The sequence below is a fragment of the Larimichthys crocea genome, chromosome VI (genome assembly GCF_000972845.2).
Source record: "Larimichthys crocea isolate SSNF chromosome VI, L_crocea_2.0, whole genome shotgun sequence".
Lineage (NCBI taxonomy): Eukaryota > Metazoa > Chordata > Actinopteri > Sciaenidae > Larimichthys > Larimichthys crocea.
The window spans coordinates 9,980,726-10,002,436 of NC_040016.1; the positions used below are offsets into that span (position 1 = coordinate 9,980,726).

General features: G+C 42.0%; 3 protein-coding genes across 3 annotated transcripts; 1 reads left to right on the forward strand and 2 right to left on the reverse strand.

Moving 5' to 3' along the window:
* Positions 1–2,764: 2,764 nt before the first annotated feature.
* usp49 (ubiquitin specific peptidase 49) lies at positions 2,765–11,296 on the reverse strand. Its single transcript, XM_019269471.2, has 7 exons — positions 11,017–11,296; positions 8,354–8,469; positions 6,750–8,227; positions 5,940–6,147; positions 5,244–5,352; positions 4,888–5,093; positions 2,765–4,800 (listed from the first exon to the last, which is right to left on the reverse strand). The coding sequence occupies exons 3-7, from the start codon at positions 8,160–8,162 to the stop codon at positions 4,697–4,699; spliced, it is 2,040 nt and encodes a 679-aa protein (XP_019125016.2). The 5' UTR covers positions 8,163–8,227; positions 8,354–8,469; positions 11,017–11,296; the 3' UTR covers positions 2,765–4,696.
* Positions 11,297–13,090: 1,794 nt separating this feature from the next.
* med20 (mediator complex subunit 20) lies at positions 13,091–15,843 on the reverse strand. The gene is made up of 5 exons (XM_027279154.1): positions 15,792–15,843; positions 15,686–15,746; positions 15,319–15,464; positions 13,580–13,833; positions 13,091–13,500 (listed from the first exon to the last, which is right to left on the reverse strand). The coding sequence occupies exons 2-5, from the start codon at positions 15,697–15,699 to the stop codon at positions 13,279–13,281; spliced, it is 636 nt and encodes a 211-aa protein (XP_027134955.1). The 5' UTR covers positions 15,700–15,746; positions 15,792–15,843; the 3' UTR covers positions 13,091–13,278.
* A 96-nt stretch (positions 15,844–15,939) lies between these two features.
* Positions 15,940–21,392, forward strand: bysl (bystin-like). The gene is made up of 7 exons (XM_010742200.3): positions 15,940–16,355; positions 16,578–16,728; positions 16,844–16,982; positions 17,790–17,923; positions 18,029–18,189; positions 20,413–20,515; positions 20,696–21,392. The coding sequence occupies exons 1-7, from the start codon at positions 16,076–16,078 to the stop codon at positions 21,048–21,050; spliced, it is 1,323 nt and encodes a 440-aa protein (XP_010740502.2). The 5' UTR covers positions 15,940–16,075; the 3' UTR covers positions 21,051–21,392.
* The last annotated feature ends 319 nt before the right edge of the window (positions 21,393–21,711 follow it).

The window sequence follows — 21,711 nt, forward strand, 5'->3', positions numbered from 1 at the left end:
CAAATTGGACAGGGTGCCTACTAACTGTCCATCACTCCACATTCTCATGCCTATAAGCCCTTTGTGTGGTTGTTATTCAGGCCTATATAAAAAAAATAATTTCCAATTGAGGGATCAATACAGTTCATTCTTCTTCTTCTTTATATAAGACCTTAATAAGAACCAATTTGGGTTGCCAGGTTGTGTCCCTTTGGTTGGCATTTATCCTTTGTATTAGGTAATAGTGTTGTGATGTTGTAATCCTTAATAAATGCTTATAAATTATTTATTAAATGGATTTTGGTCCAGATCTCTGCTGCCGTTTCTCAAGAAGATAAAGGTCCAATTAGTCAATTAATCGTCAAAGTTGCTCTTATTAATGGCTTAAAATGGAGTTATGTATTTAGAAAATATTTGTATGAACTATTTATGAAAGCCAGTAGGTACAATTTATCAACCCCTTAATAAAAGGTGCCTTATTTAGCGGTATCATTATTTTAACATCTTCCACATGTGATGGAGAGTTGGTCTCTCTGAGAAGATTTCAATAAAAACATTCAGCCAAAGGATATAAGGACATACTCAAGGTGAGCCTATATATGAAACTTATTTTTACATCGTTTAGTAAAACAGCAAATAATTATTTTTTGCAAACTGGATATAAACTTTGATACATTCGACATGCCATTAATTTGACACTGTGGATAGTAACGGTTCTACCATAGTGGTTATGAAATAGCATTTTATGGACAGAACAGAGTTTACATGTTGAATTATTATAGTGAACTTGTCGCAGATATCAGCGTTTTTCTTTTTCTTTTTTTCTTTTTTGAAACAGTTCAGTCGACTTCAAGAAAAAAGACAGACAGGAAAGAATGCGTCTAAAAGCACTGCTTCAACACCAGACAGGATGTGAAACAAATCAGGAATGTTGAGTATGACATGTGTGCACTGTATTTCTGACAACAAAATGGCAGTTATAGGAGATTCACTTTGTCATTAATGAAATGTTAACATGCCAGCTAAATGCATCTCAGTGCCGTACAGGGACATGCATGAGCACATAACATCAAAAAAAAACAAAACAACCTTTTCCTCTCAAATTACTTAGCTTCAACTGAAGGTTACAGCAGAACAAGGTCGGCATTTTAAAGTCATTATAAGTTGCCTCAGGTCTTTTTTAATTCATGTATCATAATAATTAGAAAAAGATGATCCAAAGATTTCTTTCAGGAAACTCAGTTTTTTTGGTGACAGCAATGCAATCGATGATTGGTCATCCAACACCAGAAGTTTGGGGCGAGATGAGATGAGTCCTTTGTCACTCCCTAACTAAAAGTGCCATGTTTTGTCCTCAGATGCTCCACCTTTACCTCAAAGGGAACAAGCACAGCGGCTCTTATTCTATTTCAGTCTCTGCATCCTTTAAAGTGGTGGTGACTGAGGTGAAACCGCTTCTCTAGCCCTGGAGTCTCTTTCTATGCAGGAGCTCAGCTGGGCAGGCCCACGGCTCCACAAAGTCCCACTGCTTCCACAGGCGAACAGCAGCAAGGTCAGCAGGACGGTGGCGGCCACCCGGGCTCTGGTCTTCATCAGCGGGTGTGATGAAGTTGGCCAAGGTGGAGACAAAGACCAGCAGCACAGCCATGACGCCAGATGACGTTGATGAGTTTGCCCAGCAGAGCTCGGCATTGCGTTCTCAACTCCTCCAACTGGACGACCTGCTGCTGTTGCTGCTGCAGCTCCAGCTTGGTGATGCGGGTCAGGCACGACTCCACAGCTTCCTGCGTGCACAAATACCACGTGGGCCTGAAAACTTTTTATCTCAGATGGGATGAATGTTAGGGTCCTACATGAACACACTATTTTCTTCCAACAGTTTTACGTTTTTTATTTCATCAAAATTTTGTCAATCGGATTTAGCAACCTTTGAATTTGGTTGCTGATAGCGGCACCCTGTTTTATATAACTCACCAGTTTAAACTATATTGAGACTTAAAGTTATGTAAAATTAACAGCATGGCCGCTCTGATGACAGGTGGTTGCCATTACAGACGGCTTGTTTGAGCACCCAGATGTCATTCGGCCCACCGATGGTCCACGTCTTTGTCCATTGTAAGATGAATTCCAGGAGACAACATGGCAGCAGCCGGAGTTTTTGAGCTTCAAAACAGGTCTTCAGAAAGCAGCAGGCGACGTCACTGGTACACTGTCTGGTACCAGATACCAGATCGAGTAAGAAAAAAGATTTTGTTCTTCTCTCAAAAATGACTCTTGAACAAAAACAGTATATTGAGGTATTATGTTACATTTTCCAGATATTACTTTATATGATTTCAATCAAATGCATTCAGCATTTGATTATTTATGGCATGAGGGTGAAAAAAAAATCTCCTCATAGTAGATCAGTGAAAAATGGGACAGGGGCTGAGTTCACTGCTAAGAAAAGAAATAATCTTCAGAGATTATTTACATTTAATGCCCTCTTATCAGCTGCTTCTCTGTCTGGACGCGATTACATTTTATTCTAGGTTACAAATCTTTAAGAAAGCACGAGAGAAGCAGAATTAATAAATTTCAGATCAGCTGCTAATCCTGTAGATTACTTCACTGTATCCATTTCTGTTACGATGCTAAAGCTGTGAAAAGATGACTGCCGACTGAACACATCTTTCTCTAAGGCTGTTATCAGAGGAATCTATATGCTGACATCCTGAATGAACCCTCCTCTAGTGAGACATTTTAAAAAAGGACTGCTCTAAAATGAATACGCCGTGGAAAAATATTTGAAATTTGCTTTGTCTTTTTAATAATTACAGTCAGGCAAAACCCATATGACCATTACATTTATGACAGGTATTCTTACAGTACAAGACAGAACTCAAGGGGATCAGAGCCGGTGGCATGGCCACACCTGACCGCTAAAAAGTAAGACATTCATCGTCATTAGATTGTTCCAACTTTTACATAAGAGTTCACAAACGTATTTTTGCATTTGACTCGTATCAAACACAAGTTCTTCTTGATTAACTAGCAAATTCTAAAGACCTTGATAGAAACAGCAGAGTAGAAAAAAAACCATTGTATAACAAGCAGAAGAATTCCTGATTTTATCTTAAATTTCCTGTCAAAGATGCAAGATGTACAATATATTGCTTTCAGGTGCTCAACTCAAAATGGGTACCCCAAGTCTCGTGGAAACCCATTCTTCAGTATCGCAGTCTGCCCCTTTCACTTCGCTTTTTTTTCGTCTCCGAACCTGGGCTCAGACCGGTCTAATCGTTACACCACGGGGGGGGGGGGAGCTGCCATTTAAAGAAGATACAGGAGCTAAAAGATGAACAATCACAAAAGATAGGACCAACAATATTAGCCCCTCCTCAAAAGTGCAGCTTTCCACCACTCATCATCAGTCAAAGTGTCTGAAACTCGTTACTTTTTGCTTCTTTTCATGGAAGTGAAACATAATGACTACAAAATAAAACTAAAAGAAAAAACTATTCCTGTTCACCGAGAGAGCGCAGGACACAGTATCCAGTCGTAGCAGTACACTTGAGGAGAGGACATGATGAAATACAAATGACACAGGGATGAGTATTAAAGTTTCCAGAAGTGACATTTCACAAGAATTAAAAAAGTCGGACAGGAGGCAACACAGACTCTGGACTGAAGTCGTTTCGGTCACTAGATAGACATCATCCAAAGTGGAATTATACGACGATGTACCTCCTAGTGCCTTGGCATCTAATGTAGCTTTACCTAAAAATGCACATGAACTTTGTGATAAAATGCTCCAAAAATCCAGAATCCGTGTTGTCTTTGAATGTAAAATGCTGTCTCAGGAGAGCGTCTGGTTGGTCCCAGACTCAACAGACACGAGCCTGATTGTTTTTTTGAAAAACATAGACACACAACTCGGTGTTCAGCAGGACAGAGTCGGACCTGCTCCCACAGTCTTCAGGCCATCAACCAATATGCTGGTCACACAGGCTGAGAAACCTGTGGCTTCATTTATGAAAAGGTTTTTGATTTGAAGATTTTAAATCAAATTCAGACGTTATTTTCCAGGATATATACCAATATTATCAGCTTTCTCGTGTGGGTTATACTGCTGTGGTGTTTACCTTAAGGTATGGATGTATTCAGGCAGGATCAGGCGCTGGCTTCCGGCGGTGTGTGGGGGCTGCCGGGGGTGTGTCTATATGTGCTGAAGGTAATCGCTGTGAAACAATCAGTCTGATTAACAGAGTTTAATCCATGAATCCACCTGGATAGCCTTGAGACATTTCAGGCCGACTGGAGGTTTTCCCAATCCCAGCGTCTGATTGGCAGCCGTGGCGTGACGTCAGAGTGTTTTTCCAAAAGTTCTCCAGCACAGGTCGCTGCAGTTTTTTGGCAGACACCCCTGCATTCCCCACTGCCGCAGCAAAAACACACTGCTCGCACTCAAATGAATAGAAAACCCTGTGTTTCACCACAGCGCCTGATCCTGTCTGAATGCACCCTTATCCTCATCATTCTCATGTGGGTTATGCTGCTAAAATCTTCACCTTAAACTCATGATTGTGGCTGTCCTACTGGCCTCAATGCCATCTTTTTTTAGTGAATCATTCTTAAAGTGATTGTTTAATGACATCTGGGAAAACATCAGAGAACATTTTCATAAATGCAGCCTTTAGTTGCCGCGTACAGGTCGACATCACAGCGGTAGAGGTACCTAGGCAGATCTCTGGGTATAGAAGAGAATATAGGCCTGAGTGTTGCACACTTCCTCCACACTGCAAACCTTCATCTCAGAGTCATTACAGTGGACCCAGAAACCTGGAAGACAAAGAAAAAGGGTTAAACAAGAAGGAGAAGAGCAGGAGTTCATAGGTTCATCTGAATCAAATCCGTTCCCTTCCTCACCTCCTTCTGTATTGTAGCAGTATGCGGTGTAGTGCCCTGAGCCGAAGCCTTTACCATGATGCATGACTACAGCGGACAGATCGTAGGTGTAGCCTCCTCTGTGGACAGAGTGACCTGAGCCTGTGCAGCAGTATGGTTTGATGTTCAGAACTTGGTCAAAGGCCACATGGACGCCGATTTTCTCCCTATGGTTCCGCCCCGACCATCTGTCATGAGACAGGAAACAAGTTAGCGTCACGAGGATTCACATGCATCGTGACAAACATAAACACTTGGATATCAGCTGCAACAAGACGCTTTATTAAAATGCTATCAATGTAAATATTATGACAAAATCAGCCCGAGGAGAAACTTGCCTGAAGCGTTTGAGGTGCAGCCGAAGAACCTGAGGTAAACGGTAGATCAGAAGCTGCTTACGCGCCTCTGACAGAACTAAGGGTTTGTGGGATGATTTCCGTCTTCTTTCTGTCAAACCACGAAACGAGGACATGGTCAAGTTATTCCACGAATGCATGTGATTGATGCAAGGCAACACAAGTTCTTACAATATATCAGGCTTTGCGAACACATAAAACATTTTGTGTGGTTGCCAGCAGAGTTTTTCACGTCACTGCCTCCTCTGAGGCGGTCAGCAGTGAGCCGACACTTTTTAACGCCAATATCAAGTCATTGTCCTCGGTCTCAAAGGAGAAGTGTTGGCCCACTGCTGGAGGCGCTGCTGCTCAGTCAAAACTGGACCAACCAACCAAAACACAGACTCCTGATTAAGACGTTTTTTAAACTTGAAATCTTCAGTTTAATTCAATTTCAAAGTTCTATTTTGAACATTTATTCAAAAGTTATCTTTTAATGAATGTAATTCAAACAAAAGTCCAGTTTCTCTATTTCTATGTGAAACAGCATTATTAAAAAGCCATTTGTCAGAAATAAATAAATGAATATGAGAGAAACTGTGGGCTGGGATCCTGAATGAATTCAGGCTGAAACCATCTCCCAAACCTTTAAACCCTGCTGACACGTCTCTGCGTTGTATTGAATTGTTTTGTACTGACTGTTGCAGTGGTTGCAGGCGTAGATGCTGCCTTCGAGAGCCTCCATCTCCGTAAACTTGGACAGCATCTCAGTGAGGGTGCAGCTGCGCTGGTAAGCTGTAGAGCCTGAGCCTTTGCCTATGCTGTGGTACCGCTCTGGAAACTCCAGAGACAAATCCCAAAATGGCTCAACCGTGTTAGATTTGTGCTTACAGGACAGACACGTCACCTAGAAAAAACAAAACACACGCAGCAAGAAGAGGTAAGGACTCTGGTAGTATAGTAGTTCTAGTAGTCTCCTCGCAAAAATACGACTGCTCAGGTTTTTACATCTACAAGTCTTTTTTTGGGTGATATAAGATAAGATTATTTTTTTGGCCTTTAATGATAGGACAGCTGAAGATAGACAGGAAGCAGGGGGCAGAGAGAGGGGGAGTGACACGCAGTAAAGGGCCATCCAACGCAGGATTCGAACCGGGGCCAGCTGCAGAGAGGACTGTAGCCTCTGCACACGTGGCGGCCGCAAACCCACTATGCTACCGACCGCCCCAAGTAATTTTGTTTTTAAAGAGTCGTCATTGTGGAAGCCCTCGTCCTTTCACCGTTATAATGTTAAAGGCTTCTGAATGTCGACGGGGAGCAGCAACAAAAGCCAGAATGGGTGAGTTATGAGGTACAAATAAGACCACACAGGCCTCACAATAAGAGCTCATTAAGTCAATACGTTATGTGAAATACACGCAGCTCCTGTACGTTCAACACTGAACAATCTGGGCTTTGTTAATCACACTGTGAAATGTTGACACACATCTGACGTGTTGACAGTCTCACCTGGCTGAGTAGCTGCCCGTGAAAGATGGTGTTAAGAACCTTTAGCACTTGCTTGGACAGCTTCCTCTTTGTGATGGGGATAACTATCCTGCGTTTGGACCCCTCTGTGTCCAGCTCCTGCTGCACCTTGTCCAGCAGCTCACACAGGAACTCCTGGGCGTCCTGCTGGTCGTACCCACGGAAAGCCGGGATGAGGTTCCACACGGAGTGTAGCATGGCGAAGGGAGACACTAAAGACCACCGGCCTGACCACATGACCCTGAAAAGAGTATGCAACTCGTGGCACAGAGACATCTGCTGGCGGGTGGAGCACCGAGTCTCCTTGGGCTGGACCAACTCTGCGGCCTGCGGGGGAGGCGGGGCACTTTCTTTTTTGCCCATGGGCAAATCCCAACCGCCCGCCTTCCCCATGCGTCCAAGAGGGCATCCTGACAGTGTTGTGTTACCACTGCTGACTACACCTCCTGTCACACCCTTCATGCCCTGGGAGTGATTGGTCTTGGCCAGCAGCTCCTCAGTCTCACACAGGTCCAAAGTGAGAAAACACTCCCTGAATTTCTGCAGGTGGCTCAGCACTTGCAATATTGAGTTCATGTAGCATGTGTTCCCCAAGTTGCGCAGACCAGTGACACCGGGAGCTAGTCTCCGGCGGGTTACCGCGTGCGTGGAGTAGTACCTCCTCAGTTTAGCAGCTCTGCCGTTCTGAGGAGCTTTTCGGGAAAGGGTTAAAAGGGAAGGCTTCTTGGGAGGAGGAGGAGGAGGTAGGCGTTCTGGAGGGTCGCGAAATTTGCTAGGAATGAGTGTGATGGTTGAACGTGGCGCCTGAGTAAGAAGCCGAGCACTCTTTCTTGGAGGGACACTGCCAAGCTCTTCCATGAGTCTCCTTTTCACCTCTTTTTTTTGTCTTCTAGCTTCCTCGAGTTTCTCTTTCCGCTGATTCTGCAGCTCCTGATGTTTGCTGATCCACATCTGAAGCATCTTCCCGAGAAGCGATTTCCTCCTGTGTCGCAGGGCCAGCTGCATGGCGGGCTGCGGCCCAGCTTCCCCAACCCAGGGGGTGCACTCGCCACCAATCGAGGAGCGAAGCGAGCGTCTGCCTGGGCTGCGAACAGTAGAGAGAGCCCCTCTGAGGAGTTTGAGGTCTCCCTCTGCGTTATCATTGAGTACATAGTCTCCACAGGCAAAACAGAAGACATCCAGCTCACGCACCTCCATAGCCAGTGGGTGGTGTGACTCCTGAAAGTGTTTGAGTGAGTGCTCTTCCATGAAATGTCCGCAGGCCACATGGGAGCACTTGAGGCAGGCCCACACTGAGTCGGTGGTGCTGCAGTCGACGCAGTGCCATTTCTGTGGATTGAGAATGGAATGGTCGTGGCCCATACGAAGGCGTCCGACGTGCTTACAACGATCCATCTCTCCTGATGCACATGTGGCCTCAGCGATAGGACACACGTCCTGGAACCAAGCTGCGACTCATTCTGAGGACAAGAAGTACAATTAAGATCTGACGGTACAAAGACATGCTGTGATTATTATGCAAATTAATGAGCATGTACAGGCTGTACTGTATACGTGAGAGGTAATTATAAAAAAGGTACACATACTGTAAAGGTAGTTTGCTTGATCAGGTTTGGGAAAACATCTGCAGAGAACTCAACAGCACCGCTCAGCTCGATCATCCATGTCCACCGTCACCGTCGGCAGCAGCAGCAGGAACGTTCTGACAGACAGGTATGAAATCAAATGAATGGCGCATCAGGACTCAATGCACCAAATAATATAATGACACAATGCATCAAAACTAGGAGCATCAATATCCATTTAGAAATAAAATATTTGCTGAGAAGACTGGTCACCACACCAACATTTAAGAAGTTCTCATTAACACATACTTTGACTGGCCATTCACTAACGTGGGATAATAAATGATTTAAGTTTATTGTACACCATCTACAAACTGAATGATTTTAGGGGCGGCTGTCAAGGCTCAGGATGTAGAGCGGGTCATTCATTAATCCGATGATCCCCGGCTCCTCCGGTCATGTTGAAGAGTCCTTGAGCAAGATACTGTACCCCAAAAAAAGCTCCTGAAGGCTGTTCTATCAGTGTATGAATGGTTAGCTCTGAAAAACTGATGCCATCAGTGTATAAATGTGTGTGTGTGAATGAGATACATAATGTAAAAGTGCCTTGAGTGTTCAGAACACTAAAAAGGTGCTACATAAGTACAGTCCATTTACCATTTTAATTAAACAATACCAGACACTGAAAACACAGTCTGCACAACAGACAGGGGGCCACAGTCGGGCTGTAATTTTTCTTTTGACTTTAGATATGCAAAATAGGATGTGCATCGTGTCTAAAAAAAAAAAAAAAAAACTTTATGAATGCAACACAGTTTTATACAAGGCTTTCCTTTCTTTCTTTATGTGCTGAAGGGTATTTTAGAGGTTTTAGACTTCACAAAGAGCTGGTTCTGGGTGGTACACACTGACAGGATAAAGAAAGCATATGCATGACATTGCCTGTAGGTTTCTGAAGAGTGGTGCTGACTGCCGCCATGTTAGCAGTCTCCTCCAACTCTTGGCTAATTTAAAAAGCGGCATAGGCGTGGATCACCGGCGGACCGAATGACGTCTAATAAGCCATCTATAACGACACCCACCTGTCAATCAAAGCAGCCTCGCTGTTAATTATGCGCAACTTGAGTTCTATAAAAATTCAGACTCAGTACCGTTGTCATGAATGGGGAAATTAGCTATAGAGACCAAAACAGTTTTTTTTTTTTTAAACATGAAGTTGGACATTTAGACATGGGGACTTATGGAGGCTGACCCTTCTGCATTGGCTTCACTTCAGAGCCACAGAGGTAGCCGCTTGGTGGTACACCAGTGAGATTGCGGCCCCATTTTAAATATAAATATAATAAATATGTAACACCGGGTTATACAAATAAAATTGACTTGAAAGTCTGGTGTGTAAGATTGGGGGCCTCTAGTACCAGAATAAGACAGACATGAGATATATTATTCATAACTATGTTTTCATGCATGTACAAGCACCTAAAATTTTTGTTTTTGTCACTTAAAAATTAGCCTTTTATATCTACAGTGGGAGCAGGTCCTCTTCCATGCATGTTTCTACAGTGGCCCAGAACAGACAAACTAAACACTGACTTTTCAAATGTTGTTTCTCCTTTACACTAGGAAGGCGAGAGTGATGCGAGGAGATTGCAATAGAGCGATTACACCACTAGATGCAAACTAAATCCTACACACCGGACCTTTAAAGTACGGATTATTTATTGGCAACTGTTGGAATTAAAACAAAATAAAGTACATATTTTATGGTTTCTTATTGAAACATGACAGACTAATAATTAAACTGTGTTGACATGGCTGTCTGTCCATTTAAACACTGTGGTTAATCCATGTAATTGCATGGATTACTCTCTCTTTGTGTTAAATCATCCACTACTTTTTTTTTTTTAAATAACTCATAAAAACACACCTTTGAACTCACAAGTCGGTGCAACTGGTTTCTAGTTGAGCTTGCATACCCAAATCATGCCTACGCATGATGTGATGTTGTGTCTATTCACGCATGATATAACACAAATGTTACCAATATCTTCCCTTTAGCTGTGTTTTTATTATTTTTAAAAAAAAGCTGTTCTGACTGGCTTTCTTCTTCTTCTTCTTCTTAACGCCATTGCTAAGCTACCCCACCACCATCCCCATGTTCAGCCCAGAACAAAGAGCAGCCAAAGAGAGGCACCACTCTGCAGGAACATCCAACAACTTTGTTACTCTGAGGCAGCAACTTAGCTACCGCCTGCTAACCCCCGCTAAGCTACAAGCGGCTGTGGCCACGGGATTAGCGTCGCCTAGCCTTTTTTTTTTTTGGGTTGTCCTTCCCTCTTAAATAACGTTTTAAAAAATAACACACATAACACAGCTACCGTGTGTGTTATTATCCCGCTGTGGTAGCTGCCGTTAGCTGCACGGCTAACAGTCGAAGTTAACCTAACGGCTGTTGTTGGCTAACGGTAACTAACTAACTAACACTGTGCAGCTTAGCTCGTGAGCTAGCCCAACTGCCAACCGTTAACCGTTAATTTTTTTTTTTTAAACTCCGCGGTGACTTCAGCACAGAAAGCCGGTTAATGCTGCACACCAACGGCCGGGCCCCTTTGTCGGTGTCCGTTACTACATTTGTTAACATCTGAGAATGAAGGGAGAGGGGGAAAAAAGCTGGGTAACGTTACCATCGCCAACATCCATCCATCCGGTACACTCAGCCTCTCTCTCTCCCTCTCTTGGTTGTTGTCCTCCTCCTCACACACACAGATTGAACAACCCAACTCTCGATCCGAGCCCAGACCCCGCTGTTCTCATTGGACCGGGGCTGAGCGGCAGCCGGGCTCCCATTGGCGGAGTGGCTGAACAACAGGCAGCAGGATGGACCGTCCGTCCGTCCACCCACCGAGGCCACATGGAACAATAACCGAGGCTACGCTGCACAAACCGGGCAAACACTTAACCCCCGCCCCTGCCGAATAACTAACCCCTGTAAAAGCCCCATGTGTCAGATGGTTTGTGGTAATCTAATAAAATGCATTTAAGGGGGGGATGAGTAGTATTTAAGCACAGGATATAAGGCTGAGGTTGTGTTGAAGCATGTCATGTGCAAGAGGCCTCCATCACTGGAAATGATTTATGCAAGTTCGCAAAGGGAGAAACTGGTGCCAAGTTGTAACCCAGCTCAATTAAAATTTTATTTATACAGCTCCAAATCATAAGTTATCTTGTGACACTTTAAAGGTCAAGTGTGTAAGATTAGGGGGCCTCTATTTTCAGAATATAATATTCATAACTATGTATAAACACCTGAAAATAAAAATATTTTTTGTTTTTGTCACTTAAAAATGAACCTTTTATATCTACACTGGCCCAGAACAGACAAACTAAATACTGACTCTATAGGGAGGGCCTTTCAAAGGTTGTTTCTACTTTGATGTGAGGTGATTGCAATGCAGTGTTGACATAGAGAGAGAGAGCGGGTCATTATTTACAGAGACTCAACAATTCCCACCATGAGCAAACACTCACTCATCAATGCCAGCAAGGAAAAACTTCCTTTTAACAGGCAGAAACCTTGAGCAGAACCTAGCTGAAGCAAGGCTGCTGCAATTTACTGTTTTTTTAAAACAGATTTCTAAATTTTAGACCCATTATTTTTTGTAGAAGAACCATGTACTTTTCATTAATTCATACTTTCTCCCCTGTCATAGACTCTCCTCACAGTGGACAGTAGCCTGCCAAACACTAGTGGTGAAAGCAAGAATTCAGATTCTTGGTTCCAGTGGCCTTGGGCAAGATACTGAACCTCCAAATTGCTCCTGAAGGCTGCACCAGGGGTATGTGAATGAATTACAGTAGCTCCCCAAAACTGATGGTGAAACTGGTGAAAACAAGTATTCAGATCCTTTACTTCAACTAAAGTAGCAATAATGTAATAACATAAAGGTTCTCAATAATAAAACACTCCTTTCTCAGTTGTATATATTATAGTAGTACTTAATTATTATACACTGGCTGACACTGTCAGAGCGGTATTACTGATAGATGTTTCTAATATTATGGTCCCAATATCTCAAAATATTAGAAATACCTCTCAATATAATGCACTCCTGTACAACAACAGCATCCATTAAGACTTCAATAATAAGCATAAAGTAGAATTATCTTTCTAACAGCGACAGCAACAAAAACAACAACATTATATGCTTTATAATTTATGGCAGAGTTGTTGTATTGGATCATATTAGATTGTACAAGTGAAGCGAGTGATCCCATCTCCACAGGTGTTTTCAGTTATGTTGCCTGATTAGACACTCTCACAGCAGGAAGCACAGGTGTGAATAATAAAATGAATGATGGCTGAATTCCAGTTAGCTGTTGTCATGATCAACCAGTCCCTTGTTAATGTTATTTGTTAACACTCGTGGTTTTCATACTCAAATTACTCCAACAAATAAAAGAGAGCCTTGTTCATGTTACCTGTATTTTATTGCTACAAGTCAGAATGTGTCATGAATGTGAACAATCAATGAACTGAGATCCTCAGGTCTCTGTATAGATGAGTCCTTGTGTTCAGTCCTTGTGTAAATCACTAAGGTTTTTCCTGTTTAAAGCTTTATTAACTACTTAAACATCAGCCACCACCCATTACAGGAAATCTAATCAAGATAGACCGATATCTCTAGAGAATGTTACAACTCCACCAAGAGGACATTTGAAGGGAATGATTATAAAAGAAAACAGAGAGACTGGCAACTGTTCTTTTTTAGGTCTCTTTAATACAAGATACTTTCATCAGATAGTAATATTGAGGCTCCAGAAATAAGAATAAAAAAACTCCAGGCTTTCAAAAATGCCTGGATACCACACTGATCCACAGGACCAGAATTAAAGCAACATCAATACAAACATTAAAAAAAATAGATCTTTACATTATCACTGATGACTCAACGCACGTTACTTCCTGGGATTTGTTGTTTACGAAGTTTGTTGAACAACTCCAGGTACTGAGTCATGGTGTCAACAGAGTCTGCTGGTGCAAAGAGTCCTTCAGGCTTGGCAGCAAACACAGACGGCAGCTCGGGGACGCTAGAGCCGAGAAAGGACTGCATGAACTCCTTCACGAGGTTCCAGCAGTCCCCTGGAACAACACAAGGACAGTACTCCACCTGAGGAAACACAACAAGAGTTTAATGCCGTCACAGCGGGAAAATTCAATGTTTCCACTCTCACTCATATGCAATATACCTCTACTGATATCCCTCTGGCGCTGGAGCTCATTGTCACAGTACCCACTTTTATCAAGAAGTCACAGTAACGGTATCTCGAACCACGACACTCCACCTTGTGCCCCTTGGCATTTTGGAAGTGACTTTTTAGCTTCACCATGAGAACGTCAAAGTTCGCGTCGGCTATCAGGCAGGGTCCACCTTCAAACAGAGCCAGGCAGCTCAGGGGAGTTTCAGAGTTGTGCATCACGTATAAGAGCTTGGTGGGCTGACCTGTAACAGAAAGGCAGGACTGACCGTCAGAGGTGTCACGTAAACACGTTTATTCAGTCAAATACTGTATTTATGTACAAGTATTTTCACTTTGTGGGTGTACTGTGGTGACTTACAAAATACATACAAACTATTAAACTATGATGAATTGTTATGGTTTACTAAATACAGCAGTATATCACTTGTTATGACAATATTAACACTATAAGACACTATTTTACCATTACTTACACATATATGCTGTCACATTATTAAATGCAAAAACTTTTCGTTGAAAGGATTAACGCTTTATTTTGGAATTTGTAATAACACTTCATCTATTTTAAACATGAAGACAAGTTAACTTGTCAAAAAGAAAAACATTTGGAGAACATCTTGGTTCTGGAGGGCTTTCTAAGGAGAAAATAACCCTGATCATGAGAAAAAAAACTTGAGGACTTGGACTTGTGTGAAACTTTCTCAGGCAGGGTGGTCTAAACAATGCTGCTATTGAGTTGCACTGCAGGAAATGTAAGCTTCAGGGATTTTTAGAGCAATATTATTGACTCTGAGGTCTTCCATAAAGTCTGAGTTTAATATTTTATTCATAGGCAGATTAAAAAAACACCTATGACAGCTGAATGACGGACGTAAAAACAAGCTCTTAAATATGAAACTATTATGATCTTACAAAACATCTGCATAGACACGAACATAAAGTAGTAACTGGCTCCAGTTGGTCACCTGTGACTCTCCTATGTAGGCTAGATGACTACTGTGCTACGTGATCAGGTGCACAGGTGACAGCAACAGCAATATACAGCCAACTTACCAATGCATACAAACTACTACAAACTAGCACACATCAAAATTGACAAAAACTCCAGATATTCTGGCTTCTGTGTCTTATGTCCCCAAACTTTGCAATACTTGCAAACCGAATTTGCATTGTGTACTGTCAACTGTTTACTCTGTATTTTTTTATTTTTTCTGTTTATACTGTAAACTCAGTGTATACTGCCATATTGCCATATTTATACTGATAATTCTGTTTATACTGTGCCATATTCCCACACAGATACTGTTAGACTGTTTTGTGTTGTTCATTCTGTTCATACTGCCATATTTATACTATTTATAGCTTCCAGACTTGCCAGTCTTTTAGCTTGTATATATATTTTTATTTTATTTTATTTTTTTTACCTATGCTTTATATTTCATGTTTATTGCTGTTTGCACCGGCATAAGAGGGAAACGCAATTTCAATTCTCTGTATGTCCTGTACATGTGGCAGCGTTGATAATAAAGTTGACTTGAACTTAGTAACTTGAATTGCTACTGAAGACAGACTCTATATTTTTTGTGCAAAAATCACTATACTCTGTCTGCAAAATGCAACCAACCACTCTGTGCAATATCCCTGCGTGCACGTCACTTTACTACCGACCATCAATATTTTCATACAAACATTTACTGATGTGAGAGAAGCAGAGGTTTCAACGTTACCGCTGACATTTCCTGTCGCATGGTATGTCTCACAGTCCACACAGAAGCTGCCCTGCTTCACAGCACCCAGCTGCTCCAGCTTCTTGTGCAGGATGTCCACTGTCTGCTGCACACTCTTGCCCTCGGCCACAGGCACCTGGCACACACTGCGGGACGGACAAACAAACAGGACAAACAGGACAAACAGGACAAACAGGACATCAGCATCACGTTAGAGAACAGCAGCGTGCTCTGCAGGGAGCCAGGTAAACACGTGCATGCGATAAAAAACAGCACGTGCGATGGTTTAAAAAAATAAGATACAAGTAAATTAAGGAAATCAAAGTTTAATATTTAAATAGAGTTAAAATAAATAAAATTATCTCACCAAGTCACCCCCATTGATGTTTTTGTCTCCAACTGTTTTCTTGAGTACTTCCGGCTAAAATGTGAAACTTCCGGTGAAGTTAAACTTGAGTACTTCCGGCTAAAATGTGAAACTTCCGGTGAAGTTAAATCAGAATAATTAATTCAATTTTGAATAATTAACATTTTAACCAACCAGAAAAACTATTGTATATTCACATAGCGTTGAAAATAAAAATATAATTAAAAAAAAATATTTTCTCGATAGGTTCAAGACGTTTCGAAGCACGTTACGTCACTTCCTCCCGTTATGGACGTCCACACGTGTTGAATGAGCGACTGTTTACAGTGTTTGTTAGTTTTAAGCCTTTAACCATCATTGTAGCTCCACGTCTTCTTTTAAACTACAGCGATGCCCAAAGTGAAGAAGTCCAAAGGCGGAGGAGGAGGAGAGAAGAGCGGCGGCGGCGGCGGCAGCGCGGTGGCGCTGGCTGACCAGATCCTCCAGGCGGACACGGTGAGAGCCAAAGGCCGGGTGAAGATCAGAGACAGCCGGGCAGAAGATGAGGACACGTACGTGGACGAGCGTCTGTCGAGGAAGATCTTACAGCAGGCCCGGATTCAACAAGAGGAGCTGCAGACTGAGTATGGGCTGGGACCAGAGAAGAAGAAAGCACCGGTCACTGTTCTCGGTAAAGGTTTACATTAAAATGACAGATGTTAAAATACAGTCTGAGTCCATTAGGAGTTTTACATGCTGAATATTAATGATACTGACATGTATACTGCATAGATAAGACAAATTCAGTGCAAGTACATGCACATGTTTAAACCTCCTTCAACGAAACTTAAATATGAGGTGTGCATTTAATGAATACTACATTGCAACTGTGACTGATTGTCCATTTTTTTAGGGTCTGGGTCTCAGGATGCAGACTCAGATGAGGAGTGGCCTGCCCTGGGAGCTGCAGGTGCTGCTGATGCTGAGTGCGACACCGAAGTCACCGTCGACCCTGACGATGAGAAGGCCATTGAGATGTTCATGAATAAAAACCCTCCAATGAGGCAAGATGCAACATAATCCTGATTTTTAATTTTTTTTTATTAATCATAAAACTATCCCAGCACATTGAACCTAAATGAGCTCAATTTCTACTTTTCTACTCCATGATCTCTGCAGACGGACCCTGGCTGATATCATCATGGAGAAGATCACAGAAAAGCAGACAGAAGTAGGAACAGTGATGTCAGAGGTGTCCGGCTGTCCATTGCCCCAACTGGACCCGAGGATAATAGAAGTGTACAAAGGTGTCGGTAAGGTGAGTTAAGTCTTAAAGTGAGTGCACTGTATATCCTCCTACAGTGTATCCAGACAGGTCTTCAAAAAATGAAAGGCCTCTATAAATGAGTGAAAAAAGTATTGAATGTAAGACGCTTCAATACAGAGAACAGGTATGGAAATTATGTGACTCATATACTGTGGTTGTCACGATCCAGATATGAACCCAGCTGATTACCTGTAAGGGATTTAGAGGATTTAGACAAAGTATTAGACCTAAAATCATTTCTCCATTAAAGTGTCAAAGATCTTCTATTTGTGTTTTGGATGCTTGTAGCGGCAATGATCAGCTGTGGCTACTACTGATGTATCTCAGCAGCAGAAGCAGAAGTAGTAGTTTCAGCTGTGGCTCAGTAGTAGTAGCAGAGGCAGAACGGGTGTCCAGTAATCAGTAGTAGTAGTAGCAGTAGGCTCAGTTGATCAGTGGTTTGTTTTCCAGCAGTAGCTTCTACTAGCTTCTACTACTATAGTCATAGTAGTAATGGCGGTTAATTGGTGACGTGAGCCTAAACTGGCGACTTCTGGCAACCTGTTGCCCAATGTCAGCTGGGTTTGGTTCCAGCCTCCTGCCACCCTGAAGGATAAGCAGTTTTAGAATTAGTAAATCTGGAGCTTCCACGTGGCAAAGAGCACTTAAAATCAACTTTAATGCAATGTTGTTGTAAGACGCCTTAGGTCTTTCTCTAATCATCCTTGAACATGTGTCCATTTAGTGCCTGACAGTAAATATGAAGATCCCGTAGAGAGCTGTTAAATAATAGTTGTCATATCTGTCCTTTTGCTTCAGGTTCTGTCAAAATATCGCAGTGGCAAATTGCCAAAGGCGTTTAAAATAATCCCAGCACTCGCAAACTGGGAGCAGGTTCTCTATTTGACTGAGCCTGAGACCTGGACTGCAGCGGCCATGTACCAAGCAACAAGGTGAGTCTCCAGATGGTTTACACAGAGAGAGAGGGCGATATCATATATACAGCAGATATTTCAACATGGTACAATGAAGTGTTTCTGTTCATGCTTTTGTTACAGAATCTTCTCGTCCAATCTGAAAGAGCGAATGGCTCAGCGGTTTTATAACTTGGTGCTGCTGCCCAGAGTGCGGGATGATATCGCGGAGTACAAGCGACTCAACTTTCATCTCTACAGTGCCCTGAAGAAGGCCTTGTTCAAACCAGGAGCTTGGTTTAAAGGTGAGATAGAAAGTGAATTCATTCATAAGATATTTATCTTTAATTTGTGCGTGTGTTAGTCTGTTAAGGAGTAACTTAACACCAGGCTGAAAAGCAGTGTATTGTTTGAGGCCTGTTTCACCTCCAATCACACTCGGCATCACTGCTGGGTGTGATCAGAAGAGGGAAGTTAAACCACCTAAAGTCTGCAAAAACATTTTCAGGTGGTATCAAGTTACTCTTTAAGTACAGAGTAATGGTCTGGACATGTTTAGCCTTGCATAGCATAAAGACTGGAGGCAGAGGGAAACTGCCAGCCAGGTTTGCTAACAACAACAAAATAATATAGTATACTATGATATTTTATTTGCACGGTGTATATTTTATTTATATATATCTCAGTTTATAATAATGTTGACAAAATATGTTTTATGTTGTATGTGTTGTTAATGTTTTATTCCGTCTAATCCTGACTTTGTTATGTAACTTCTGGAGACTTAGTGGTAGTCTCAGCCATTTGATTCACTGTTTGTTCATGCAACATTTTGCTCAATGCAGTTCTGCTTAATATTTTTATTCAATTGTTACCTGCTGAATCCATTAGTGCCATCAGTCCCCTAACCAATATCATAATTATCAATTTTCAGTAGTTCAGTTAGTTCAGTGGTAAACGATACTCCGCCTCGTCTGTGATGTAGAGGACAAGCTCTGAGAGTGAAATCAGTAAACATAGAAACAGTAGCCATCACGTCAGGAGTTACTGTTTCAATAAATGTCTGGTGAATGCTGAGCGAAGCTCAGGTCACACTGACCCTTGAAAAATAAAACATGGGTAAAGTGAATGAAAGAGGATTTGATGGCTTGTTTGCAAAGTATAAAATAAAAGCTTTCTGGGCCGTGTCACATTTTTTAATTTCAGGACTAAATTTAGAAATTTCAGGACACTGACGGAGGATTAGTTGAGTGTCCACAGGGTAAATAACACCATTGGTTTTGGAAGCGTAGCAATTAACACACTCAGATTTTAATTGGGTCAAATCAACCTTCATATATCTGGAATTCAATCTGGCATAAACTATCCCAGTTTGATGGAACTACTTCCCAAACATACCATGACCCAAATTAAAAAAACACCAGTATCAGACAACACCACTAAGTGGCAGTGTTGTACTGTATACCACATAGAGTAGGAACAGAGTGCTAATTGACCACTAATGTTACTTTCCATTAAATCTTATTATCTGTGTTCCTTTTAATTTACTAAACATTTACTGAATTAAATTAAATATTTGATTAATGATGTTTTGAATTTGATTTATGAATCTTTTTTCTCACAGTCTCAGTCATGACTGTTTGAATCAAAGTATGTATAATAGCTGTTGCTATGTGAACAAGTAAAGGTTTATATTAAAGGGCAAGGCTGCTAATTTTAAATGTTAGGCCACTCTCAGATACGATCAGGTGCTGTTGCGAAAACGCAGCTTTCTCCATTGCGGTGGTGTGGGCCGCCAAAAAACAAAGAAGTCAAGCAAGCCAGGAGAGCAGAATCCAACTTTTGGAAAAATGCAACCCAATCTCACCGTGTGGCCACCAATCGGACCCTCTAAAAGTCAGCTTGAAATGTCTCTGAAACTGAGACTATCCAGGTGGATTCATGGACTAAACTCTGATACTCTACCTGCTGTGTTCTGACTTTATTTATTTCATGTACCAGCTTCTAAGTCTGCGTCTGCTCACAGTTTGTACTGCAAAATAGAGACATGAAGCAGTTTCCTTTTGGTTTGTGTCTGATGGTCTGATGAGAGGCCAGGTGAATGAGAGTGGAGGGAGGGAGGTCTGACATGGATAAAGCTGATTAATCGGCGAAATAGCAAGTTATTTCCTGATTGTTTCACAGTGGTTACATTCAGCACGAATAGACACACAGCCAGCAGCCCCCACTTACCGCTGGACAACCCTGCAGTAACTTGCTGCAACACCCGATTCTGTTTGAATGTATCTTTACAGTCAATTTTATATTGAAGTTACCAAAATCACCACTTTCTGACTTGCAAATAGCGTCCAAGCCTTAAGTATGACTGTGAAACCGAAGTATAGAAGTACCTGGAAAAAGTTATTAATGCTGTTTACAGGAAGTCCACTCCAGTGTCATTTTATCCAGTTTAGTCTCTTTACTAGTGCCTAAAAGTCAGGTTGATCCTGGCCTCTGCTTTTGTAATACATTGTGCCTCTTCTGTCAAACAGGCATACTGATTCCTCTGTGTGAATCTGGGACGTGTACTCTCCGGGAAGCCATCATTATTGGAAGCATACTCACAAAATGTTCAATCCCTGTGCTCCACTCCAGGTAAGGTTTCCTTTCACTGCCACACACCAGCAGACAGATGTCAGCATCTTATTGTTAAGATGGAAAGTTAAGCCCATTTCCTTGATAGCTTTGTATTGTGTGGTGTTGGCAAGTTAAGTAAGGTCAAGGTTGTATAACCCAGAAGGTTGTATAACACGTACTGTCTTTCTCGTCTTTCAGCGCTGCAATGCTTAAGTTGGCAGAGATGGAGTACAACGGCGCCAACAGCATTTTCCTGCGGCTCTTGCTCGACAAGAAATACGCCCTGCCTTTCCGTGTCCTAGATGCCTTGGTGGCCCACTTCCTGTCTTTCCGCAGTGAAAAACGTGTGCTTCCTGTGCTGTGGCATCAGAGTTTACTCACCATGGCTCAGCGCTACAAGGCCGACCTGGCCTCCGAACAGAAGGCATCATTGCTGGAGCTGCTCAAGATACAAACACACCCTCAGGTCTCTGCAGAGATTCGCAGAGAGCTGCAAAACTCTGAGTCGAGGGACATTGAAATTGGGCTCCCTGTTACAGTCGAAATGGACTGAGGATTCAGTCTCCTCCTCTGATGAAAATGATTCATGGTTTCTCCAGCATGAAGAAAGTTTAATTATTCCTCTTGTCCTACAACAGGACAGTTTAAAAGCTCACAGCGTTTCAGGAGCCATAACTCTGTTCCCTACTTTGATGAGTTTTTGTTTCAAGATACACATCAGTGTGATGTAGATGTTGTAATTCTTATATCCTGAATCTCTCTGAGCATTTCCCTGCAGTTGCTGTGTGAGTTATTGCTCTGGAATACAAAGACTGGCATTTGTGTACATTTGATGAAGAGCAATATTGTTTTGAAGCAACACTTTGGATTAAAAACAAGCTGAATCCTGAAAAATTTGGTCAGCGATCATGTGTTTCTCTTTTTTTATATTCACAGTTGAGTAAACCATACAAAAGTTGAATGGTGGAAGAAAGTTATCAGAAGTGTCTTAGTATCTACAAATAAGTAAATAAATACCACATTTTCTGGAGCATATTTATTGCTCTCTGAGTTGTCAATTTTATGTTTAACAAGTCAATACTCAAAGGAAAACTTAATATTTCAAAGGTCCAGTGTGTAGAATTTGGTTGCACCCAGTGGTGTAATAGCTGCATTGCAATCTCCTCACATCACCCTTGCCTTCCTAGCATAAAGGAGAAACCACTTTTGAAAGT